Here is a 12,081-nt window from a genome sequence, read left to right on the forward strand (position 1 = left end):
CTTTGTCTCAATAGGAGGTTCATATTCTGAACATTTTTTCCTGTTGCTATTAAACACAGCCAGTTGCATCAACAGCCTCATGTGATACGAGATGTAGATGTGACATCTTATTTTTAGTCTCACATTTCTTGAAGAGATGCAGTTAATCTGATATCCCCCTCTGACCCCTGATATCTGCCAAACAACAGCGTGAGGGGGCGGAGGTTCAGATATTTTCAGATAGTTACCATGGTGATTGCCTGGTTTGGCACAGAGCCGACAGTGAGCGGAGACTCCACGCCAGACGTGACACTGCTGGTGTCGCTGGATCCAGACAGATTCCTACCCCTCGCCCGACTCTTGTGTGATGTCGTCGTCGAGACGGGTAACGATGAGGAGGTTGGTGGTTCAACCTCCATGTGTCTCTCTCCTGCCAAGCCATCAGGATGGGGGTGGGGCAGGCGACTGTGGTCAAAGTTGAAGTACGTTGGGGGTGGAGATGACGTGAACATGTTGGCCAGAGTGTCTGAGACGGACTCTACAGTCGTGTCGATTTCGGTGTAATAGAATTCTTCCTCATGATCACTGTACTCCTCTCCCTCTTTCTTCCTGGAGTGACATCAAGACAAAAGAGAGGAGAAATCATCAACTTTATGGCTCACATCACAGTCATAAAATGGTATCTGGCAAATCACAATAATCTTTCACCAAAATGACCTTTCAGCATAATGTAGTATATCAAAACCTATCCCAGAAGAGCATAAAAAAAGGCTGAGTTTTATGGGACCCCCAAATATCAGATGAAGAAAGAATGACTGACGAAGTAACACCTTCCATAGTCCTGAATAAAGAGATATATGTATTTCAGTCTCCACTGTTTTTTTTTTCCAAGTAAGTAGTATGCTGTGAAATGCTGACAGGCTGATGGAACCTGCATGTACCATGACTTCAGCACCACATATGACGCAGCAGCTCCTTGGAAAATCCTAATCATGTGATAACACCACACATCTTTGATAAAAATGGCCGGGTTCCACAACATCAATAATGATAATAATATTAATTATCGAGTATTTGTAATATCCTTTGCCACTGTCTCAGTGCTCAGAGGGCATGAAAAATATTTTAATCATGTTAATATCCTTGCAGCTGTGTGTTGTAATTTCAATTTCATCTTCACTGAATGTGTCATGACCCTCACGACAAAGAGTCAATGCAACAGGTTAAATTATTTGAACCGAATGCTGAAATCCGTTGCCTTGGCATCCTGCCGAGCTGATGAGATCACAGAGACTGTAATCTTTTCGGAAACCTCAGCATCGCTAGGCAGAGTGATTACATCTTTTTTGTCTCTTTTAGATCTTGAATTGAAAGCTATCATAATCAGGCTTTCATCTGGCAGATGGTTCCATAACACTCTCACATAAGAACAAGTAATTACACAGTATAATCACCTCCCACACTCTTCAACTCTGAAGAGCGGCATTGTGCACGTAGTATGTAAATTGACCTCTCATTATGTAGAGGGAGTCCTGCGGTGTTACACACCAGTGAGTGAAGCAGAGATAAATCCTGAATGCGGTTCTCTGACCCAGAGGCAGAGATAAAAGGAGACTAGGGAGAAAAATCCCTTTGATGAGATGAATGATAAAAGAGAGCTGATAATTAGCCTGGGTCAAGGCCATATTTGTTCTGTAGCCGGCTGAGGGTTGAGGCACTGCATTGGCCTATAGGCTGATGTGGGGGGGGGGGGGGGTGGGGTGGGGAGAGGGGAGGTATGCCTTTAAACATTCCCTAATTGGAGGCAACATTCACTTCATGGCGTGAGAAAACATTAACCTGTTGAGGATGGGCTAATTATGCTACAATATGTATTTCCCATAGACCCCTGCAGAGTATACTCAGGACTTGTCCTCAACAGGTTAACATGAAGTCTGACAAAGAGGACAGGAGTGTTGCAGGTTGTGATGAAAACAAACTGCTTGAAGTTCACCCAAATCCACTGTTTTCACAACTGTTATGTCTATTTAGCATGCAGTTGTGATGCCATCTGATTCAACCTATCCATAATACCGGTACTTGAATATCAAGCAGATGAAATCACAGCAGTATGACCCAAGCCCGTTTGGATTGCTTGAGACTACAAAGATTTACAATCCTCTGCCTTTCTCATGAAGGGAACAAAAACCCATAGCTCAAATTAGATAAAGCAGCATCATATGAAGCTAAAAGAGAAAATACTGTCAGTTTGCATATTTCAATGTTTTCTTTACTTAAATTCTTTGTTTAGCAACATCTAGGATATATGAAAGAACCCAACAGAATCAATCTTCATTAATACCAAACCCCATCTATGTGATACATCAAAATTAAACATAATACAGGACACTGTGAAGTTCACATTTTTACAAATCATCATCGTTCAGATTACCCTACCTTGATGAGAAGTTAAGAAATGTTCTTTTACAGAGAGAATAAACAGCCCTGTTACGACAAGAAATGCTATGCTATTGACAGAGGAATATGAGCGACTGAAGAGAGAAACCGAAGCATAGGTCAATATGGCGGATACATTCCATGCTCCGACAAGCACTTTAACGAACAAAGTTTACCAGTTAAACCCAACAGTGTAATTGAAGTAAGCAGAAACACATGCAGTCCAAATTGGCCCTCACAACTCTAACATATGGCCACTTCCCCTGGATCTTTCAGTCTTGCTAAACAGAGCAACTACAACCAAAACAACAACAGTCAGGCAGTGTAAAGAGAGCCCAGGAGTGAGTTCAACGGCCTGGCTTGTAAACACAACCAGGGAATGCAATTCACCACTACTCCAGCCCCAGGACAACAAATCCCCACAAAGATGGTCTACACCTCACAGACCCATTCTTCTTGCTCATTTTCCTCATCACATTTGATAAGTGGCTGCTTTCAGGAAGGACTGGACAGTAATCCGAGGGCATGTAATTGTAATTTTTCTCCATCCAATTAATCTCCACCCGGCAAGAATGACAGATACACTATCATTAAAAGCTTTGCAATTCAGTTTCACAAACAGTACTCACTTGGAATAGAGCTCTTTTACATGTATACCCCTACGCATCGTAATGTACGACACTAGCTACTGTAAGAAGTATTGGAATCCTGACAAAGACTAACTACCTACAATTCCAGCAAATACATCTTCTAACTCACTGCTGGGATATTTATAGAGAAACAGTAGAGCGGTAACTTCATCTGCGCTGACCCTATTAACATGTTAGAGAGATCTTGTCTTTTTCCCTGAAAGCATTATCAAATACGCAATGCACAAAACAACCCTAATTCATCATCATAAAATGTCAAAAAACCTTAAATAGCGAAAGGACAGAATCCCCTAGATATGATGGCTTAGACAAGTGCTAGATTTACCTGAATCATGTATGGTTGTACCAGCAGTTTTAACATCTTAGTTTGCTTTTGGAAAATTTTGATTCCTCTGCCCCTTGCATAGTTGCAGTGGATACAATACAGAAATATGAAGCAAGCGACAATGCACTCTGGGATCATATGGAGAGTAGTGGACAATGTTTCTTGGCGAACCTTCAAAACGACACCGCCATGTGAGATATGCTCCCTGTCAATATGATGAGAAATCCACTCTCAGTTATGATTTTCATCCATTACTCCTCGGGTCAGCCAACTACCAAGCGGACATTCCATCCAATAGAGTCTCCATAGTAAAAAGACCATCCATCCTTCCATCCTTGAACCACAACCAATATTGCCTGATGAATTTTCCAATCTCTCTGGTCAATGGCCTTCAAATTCATTACTGTGTGCATCGATGGAACAGCAAACAGAGATGTCTGACATCAAAACAGACATGGCTGACAATAATTCCACCAGAGCTCATCTCAACATCACACTGGGCTAGAATGGCCACTGCTTCTTCAGGGCAAGCTGCTACTGTGGGAAAGTTCCATCCAACAAATATAATGCATCTTCGTTTTTGTATTTCTTTATATCTCTCTCCTTTTTTTTATATTACGTATACTAATTACGGGAGATGAGAATAGAGGTTTATCTTCATTCTTCATACTGACCTACAAGCAAGAGACCTGGTATTCCTTCTTTCTCATGTGATATAAAACATTCTGAAATTTTGAAAAAAAATGTTACCTTAAGTTAAAAGGGGTCACTTTTTATATGGAAATTTTACACAGAAAGACATGAAAAAAAAATGATGAATTTCCATATCATTATACCTTGTTTTTGGTCATTGTACACAAGCTATTGTCAAGCAGTCCAGTGATGGTAACAAGTTTTTGTCTGCACTATACACAATGAATGCCGGTGGTATTTTACAAAAATTTCATGCCGCAAATAAGGCCACTGGCTCCAATTCCAGAAAATTCATGCCATGAAAAATTTCATGCTTTACAGTATAATTTCTAGAGGAAGTTGTGTGGGTAATGCTCCTATCAGAATGACAAAGCATGTACTCCTTTACAGTCCTTTTTTTTAAATAAAAGAAGTTTTTCGTCCTCCTCAACGACATGAGAATGAACATGCAGAGGAAGCATAACACTGCTTGCAGCACTTGTTTCTGCGGTGGTGAATACACAAATTTTCATACTGGGGGCAGTGCAAATCTTTTGTCAACATTCTATTTGCATTTTCTCATCAATAATAATCTTTAATGCCTCTTTATTGCAAAGTGTTGTTATCTGAAAGCATGCAGCTAAAATTACGTCAACGGTGAAATACAAGAAATGCACACTGTGTAACAACAGCAGGTGTATTTTGCAAAGCTGACAGAATTTTGGAAGGAGATTTTCCTTGCACACAACATGCTATGCTTCCCAATTCTAAGGCATTTGGGATGATATCCTCAATAATGAGCAAGTACTCAAGCTAATCAAAATGTAGAAGTTGCTAATTATTATGTACATTGCGCCTGCAAAAAGACGCCCTGAACTAATCACTGTATTGTGAGGCAAAAACATGTGATGGTGATTGTGTGTGTTGTATGTATGACGTAATTGCAAAGCACTGCTGTGGAGCCAGGAATGACTCTAATAGCCCTAGATTGTGACCACTAAAGCCTCAGGTGAATTGATATTCAAGGTCTATGCAATATCATAATGCCAGCTCCATTTGCTGCTAATCATGTTTACACATTTCCTTGGATTACCAGCTGGCCTGTCTCAAAACTAATCCTCCTGTTATTTTGTTTCAGCTCAGTTAGATCTCTCATCTCTTTGTAGCAAAACTACTCTCAGCATTAGGTGCTGACTCTAATTCTCAATGATTCTTTTCATTACCAGGAGACCTAGCCCCATAGAAAAATGGAAGATATGAGAAACATGCTATGATAATAAATTAACAATTATTAGGGCCCTACATTGATGACTATCAACAGGTGTTGCAATACTGCCTTGCATCTATAAATTAAATGAACTTTAATACTTCAGGTATATACACAGCTTTCATTCAGGCATTATTTCCATAGAGTAAAATAAATTATACTCGTGATGTAGAATCATTTTCATGGTGACCTTTGCATGGCTGCTGAGGGCTATTTAAACTGACAGTGGAAAATAAATGATTTTGGGAAACGTGCCAGCTTATCCACTACTATGAAAGTTTCTGAGTGCCATCGAGTGGCACCTCAAAAACAGCTAGAAAAATCACACACCATAGTGCAGTTTGTCTATGTATTCATACTGGTAATCCTCCTCACAGAAAACTCTCATCTGATCTACCTAGATAACTGTAGTACAACAAACTCCTGGTGAACATGAGACGTCACTTGGTGCATTTGAAGTTTCCAGCTAACAGGTCAGACTGTTGGTATTGTACTTAGCTTAGTTGTCATAGGTAAGAATGGGCCGTCTAAGAAATCATCACTGAATATATGTTTTCATTTCCAACTTGGCTGTGGTGATATCTTACTCATAAAACAGTTTACCTGCACTATTCCATACATAGGCAATGAGACTTTTAGAGCTCAATGCATAATGAAGATGGATGCTCTGGCAATGTACGTATGTTTGCAGTGAAGACATCAGGGAAATATTACACCCTAAACCAAACCCACTTATTAACTTCCCTTTGAAATAATTTACACATTTTTGTACATCTACACTGTGACTTAATACAGATTATCACTAAAAATGCTTCTGCAATGCCCTTCACTTTGAAGCAAGAAATATTTGTGGCATGAAGTTTTCGCAAATTAGAGCCGATGGCCTTTTTTCGCAGCATGAATTTTTTGCGAATTGTCACAGTCATTCAATGCATAATGAAGACAAGAACTTTCATTTTACTTTTACTTTAGCGAAATCTTGGCTCTCACAAAATTTTGTGAAATTAAAATACATGCAAAAACTTCTGGTTTTAATGTAGTAAGCCTATAATCATTCTTTGCTTCCAAAATCAAAACTGGGTCTGAGACATCAAGACATCAAGACTACTCTAATGCAAGCCAGTGGGTAGAAGGCAAATGATTAGGTATGCTGATAACTGTGCTTGCCACAGACCTGGGACAAATTATGCCTGTGTTAATGCAGGCTAGCAGCGTAAGTTCATTGACACTATATAGGCTAATACAGAGTTTCCTTTTGGGAGGAGAGCACAGCAGGAGGAGGGGCCACGAAGAAGAGAAGGCCTAAAAAAAAAGATGCGATACAACAGGAAATCGACAGGGAAAGAAACAGTACATGAGGCAGATAGCTAGATAGTTGTTGAGAGAGAGAGGGGGAGAAATATATTTCTGGAATTACATTCATGAGAATCAGGGTGTACATTAGATACATGAGGAGCCCTCTGAAGAAATATCAACTAACACAAAAGGGAAAAGAAAGATCACTGTCACAGAAACGAGTAGGCCTACAAACTGAGGTAAACAATACTTTAATATTCTGTACTCTGAGCTGAGTCTTTTCTTTGTCCCAAATACCCCCAATAACAAAGGAATCAAACTAAATATTCCTCTCTTGGAAAAATAATCTACATTTAAGCACTTAATTTACAATAGCTTATCGCAATGCCAAGAGACTTACTTGGGTACCCTGGAAAGCATTAGTCAGCCCTAAATGTGACATCCCCGCCTGGATACATATTGCAATTATGTTATTAGCTGCTACCCTGATCAGATACTAGGATAGGGAAATTATGATGATGTGGTTGCCATGGAGATGACCAAATCCTGGGACTAAAAATGGGCAGCAGCACTGTGTATTTCAGAGCACAAAGAGTGCTCGCCAATTCAATCAGCGGGGAATCAAAATTAATGCTTTCCAATCTAACGTCTCCTCAATTTACCGACATGATTTCATAAAAATATTATTTCATTTAAAGGTCTCCGCGATCATCAAGGAAAGCTTTTTCACCCAATCAGCAGCTCACTATGTTTGTCCAAGTGCATACAAACTAAAAGCTTTTTATGGTATGGGGCCACCTATGATTTGTTAAAGGAAATTTGAGACATTTGTCAGTAATTCATGATGCAGGGCAAATGGCAGTAAAATTCACATCTCTTTGTTTACCAGCTTATTTCTCTGCCCTTGAATGATTTATTACCACCTAAAATGCACCATAGACTCTATATCTAATAAATGCTGGTTGATGATTATCTTAAAGGCTAATAGCAAAAAAAAAAAAAAATGTATGTGAAATTGATACCTTTCATGGTACTCGGTTCTCAGTTTTGACAAGGGGTGGAAAGGGGGCAAGTGTCTTGAATTGAAATCTGCATTTTACGCCACACAGACATGTTAGATTAGTCAATATAATGCTAACTCCAACTTCTAAATACTGTAAGAGAGAGAACTGTTTTGTTTTGAGAGAATTCACACTTCATATCATGTCACAAGTAAAGATTGGTCAGCCCTTTAACTAAGCTCACATAGAACACATGTGTGCAAACAACAAACACAATAGAAGAATATCTCCCACTCCTGGTGAAAGACACTCATTGTGCCCAAAAAAATTAAAGGCAGCCGATCGCCATCCCTAATGGTACGTAAACTCCGAACGACCGAAGTTTGTGCGTGCAATTGCGCAATGGCAGACTCGGTGCTATATCCATAAACGTGTGGGACAATGCTACCACTGAGACAAGTGTGTGTGTGTGCGTGTGTGTGTACGCATCATACACAAACATTGTCACCGCGAGCTGCGGTGATTGGAGGAGAGAGGCCAGAAGACGCGTGGCTCTTTTGGCCTCTCTTCATGCGCATGCGCACTGAGAGTGTGCATCCATTCGGAAGCTCTCGGGACAGCCATTTTGGGTTAGGAGATAAGCACAGGGAGCTCTCTTGTAGCCTACCGTATTTTCGCTGACCCATTGAGCCAGCGCTATTCTCATTCGGGGGTCACTACATTTGATACAGAATGGGGGAGGCAGCGTGTTGCGTTCGTCTCCGTGCCGCACAAACCACTCGCCACGACTGAGTGTCTTTAACAACTGAAACTAAAACAAAAATACTTTGTCATCTATTCTCGAGATGGCAGAAGCGGGTCTGTGGGTAAATAATTGCAACAATTTACAGGTCGTGAAAAACTCGCAAACACATAACCACACTCAGTACAAAGCTCCCAGTAGGTTGTTTGAGAGTCATTCTGAATATTTGTTGTGTAATCATAAAGAAAACCAGACATACATGTCAGCCTGACTTTTCTATAGAGGAATTGTAAAATCTATATGATACAATTAGGCCTATTTGTCAAAGAGTGATACATCTGATGTATTACCAAGACCTTTGACAAGCACAAACATGAAATGTAATTTCAGTATGCTACTGTGCTTATGAGGGTGAAAGGGAAAGGAGAGGGGATGTGCCTTGTCTCATTCATTGTCGACATGATTGACTGTCTACAATTTCATTATTTGCTATCCTCACCTCTTGCTTTAGGCACTGTTCTCAAAAGTTAATCTTTATTGTCCTCACATGCAGACATAACTCTCACCCATTTGAAATGAAATGGTAGAGTCATTCACCATTTCATAAAACTTGTTATCAGTGACAACTGCCACATTTTTGTGACAAATTTGCTCTCAGCCAATCAGATGTAAGGATTTCCGTAGCTTATAACAATTATCGCAACTTGTTACTGATAAGCTATATGAAACGGACCCCGATTTTGTTATTGTTGACAAGTAAACCATCACTGTTTGCCTGTAACACAAATGACTAGTACAAGGACTTTTTCAAAATGTAGAGCAAGGGGAGAATCCGTTCATTTTACTAGCCTCACTTATTTTTCCATGAAAAACAACACTTAAATAATGTACCATATGTGACACACCCCCTAACAGCAATATCCCAAATCATATCTTTGCCAAGCCTTGAATTTTTTAACTTATTCTCTTTATTTTTCTCTACTAACAACTGATTCTGAAATTCCACCATGAATGGACAAATTCTGAGTTTATATTTATGATCAGTCATTCCATTTTATTGTCAAGTATGTTCTTTTAACTAGCTTTAGTCTCTGTATTTCCACTATCTACCCTGGGTTTGACAGAGGGCGGCCATACCTGAGATGAATCGTTCTAATGTGTCGTTCAATTCCCTGAACAGTGGACAGTGTCTTCCCACAGCGCTGCCACGTACACTTGTAGGACGTCTTCACTGAAGGCTGGAGAAGGGAGAGAACACAATATAAAATGTAACCACATTGGTGTTTGGAAGACAGAGATAGCATTTCTTTTAGTGACATCTAAAAAAATATAGATAAATAAATCCACAAAGAGCTGGTATCACTGTAGAGAATAATGTTGTGAAATTTGGTCAATTGAGGTGAAACTACAAGAAGAAGTAGATGTTTCATTCACATTCTGGACATGTAGGCCCTACTTCTATCAATTCAGGTGCTCTTACAGAAAATTCTGCTTGATGACAATAAGAAAAAAAAAAACCAAGGACATTCAGGGTGATAGAGGCCAGACATGAACACTGAGAAATAACGTGATTGTTGGACTATCATGCAAGGCCAAAAGAGAAATCGCACAGTATGCCCCATCACCTTTTGCCAAAGAAAAGAGTTGATGGGCTCAAACCATCATTAAAAGACAAAACAAACTATAAAACTAGCAGGAAGAAACTACCCCCCCCCCCCCCCACTTTCCATTCTCTCCATTCCTCCCTCCAAATGAATGTCCCCCAAGGGAGACTCAACAAAGATGAAAATAATATTTTGATATATTTTTTTCTCACACTTTGCCAGCCAATGTTTGTCATTAATCACGTCTGGGGGCATTCTAGCATGGTAATATGCTCTATGCAGCTGAGCATGACGCTGAAACAACATACAGCCAAGCTCATGAATATCTTCACACAAAGTGAGTTGAAACAGGAGAATGTCTCGCATATACACTTTCAGCATTTGGTGTGTCATCATGATGTGCATTTCCAGTATCATTTTCAAATGCGCTTATGATTTAAATGAATTAAAAAAAACCCATTATCCTGTTATCGCTCTTTCTTCAATCAAAAATAAACTACTGTAGGTTCTTTTCATATCCTTGTCTACCATTCTTATCTCGTAAATACGTAGGACAAACAGTCAATTACTGCTAACCTTAAACTCGTGCTTCCTATAAAACCCCAAATATGAGTTACAGGTACAAAGAAGACAAAGAACTTTGAGGAAATAAAAACTGGTACCTATCATGATGTCAAATAGCCTATGACAAAATCAAAGCCAAATCACTTGCTCATTCTGAATATGCAGACTGCCTTGACGGCCCATCATCCATTCCCTTGGGGCCTATGATGACATCAGCTGTGTTTATCATAATAACGAGTTCGCTTCCCCCATGCTTTCACTTTCGATCCCCCTCCTTGTCGGCTCGTGTCTGCTCAGTGAATACACAGTGTGTTTAGCCCTTTCAAAACCAATCGTAAGTGTCAACTACAACAAAAAGCTAGCACCACTTGATAATACAGGGGTGGTTCAATATACAGTATGTGGTTATTTCCTCATTAGTAAAAAAAATGCCTTGCTGCACATTTCTATGCCTCCTGCATTATGTATAATCTCCATCAGCCAATGCATTCTACCAGCCCCATCAACCTGACATAATGAACTACACGTGTATAATGAACAGACTGGTTCATCAACTCTCTCCATAGTGACGGGAATATGTACAACGGCTATGCCATTTTAGGCTGCATGGTAATCCCTCCAGGGGCTTATAATAAATCTGATTTCTAATGCATTTAATGGACATTCTCCTGACAAACTGATATTCTGCTTCAGGTTTGCCGACCATACAGTGTATCCCAACCTAAACTACATTTCAACCGGTATTGACACAAATTTTAGATGAATTATATCTTGTTGATTAAGCCTTCAGATAATATAAAAATTATTCATGAATCTTCAAAGTAGATTAATAAACCTGCCTAAAGCTATAGATAAAGATGAATGTAAATCGCATATGTTTACAACATAGAAGTAATATGTGCATGTACATGTAGATACAATCATGACCACAGCTCTGTACGACATGGCTGGGTTGAGTCAAGAATCTACAGCATGCTCTGCGCTCTTTGCATTCTCACCCTGAGGGGTCTGCAATAATCATAGCTCTAAGTTTCATTTTCTTCTTCTCCCCTTCTCTTTCCATCGATTTATCTATCTACCGACCACTCCCCCATGTTATCCCCTGTCCTCTGGCACCCTGCCCAGATAGCTAAAGCTTTACCTCATTTCTCATCTATGCCACATGATATGACATGAATGCTTCCTATGTACACCCATGCCTCAATTTTCAGGGGGGAACATGCTAGTCTTCTCTCCCAGACCCTATTCAGAGACTGTCACTGAAGCATCGAATGCATTATTATTACAGGAATATCAACCCGTTGAGAACGAGTCCCCGCGTACACTCGGGCAGGTGTCTATGGTAAATGCGTGTTGTAGCAAAATCAGTCCGTCCTCAATGGGTTAAAACCTCTCATGACCTATTATTGCAGGAAAATTCCAACCTCTCATGACTCGTAAAGTGTCAAAATTAATCAACAGATCATAAAAAAGGGAACATAAGAGTGAACATTCTTATTGAATGAATAGCATCTCTGCCTGAAGTCAATGAATGTCATGTACCAC

At 39.8% G+C, this 12,081-nt stretch overlaps 1 protein-coding gene across 1 annotated transcript in view; it reads right to left on the reverse strand.

Moving 5' to 3' along the window:
• LOC139737674 (zinc finger protein 704-like) overlaps positions 1-12,081 on the reverse strand; it is a 56,852-nt gene that overhangs the window by 8,610 nt on the left and 36,161 nt on the right. The window contains exons 5-6 of the mRNA XM_071648356.1: positions 9,506-9,606; positions 228-588 (exon numbers count right to left, since the gene is read on the reverse strand). Of these exons, the coding sequence (XP_071504457.1) occupies positions 228-588; positions 9,506-9,606 (462 nt within the window). The remainder of the gene's footprint in view (positions 1-227; positions 589-9,505; positions 9,607-12,081) is intronic.

This window comes from Diadema antillarum, unplaced genomic scaffold, assembly GCF_040938485.1.
Source record: "Diadema antillarum isolate AM-2024a unplaced genomic scaffold, OU_Dant_1.0 seq00000698_RagTag, whole genome shotgun sequence".
Lineage (NCBI taxonomy): Eukaryota > Metazoa > Echinodermata > Echinoidea > Diadematoida > Diadematidae > Diadema > Diadema antillarum.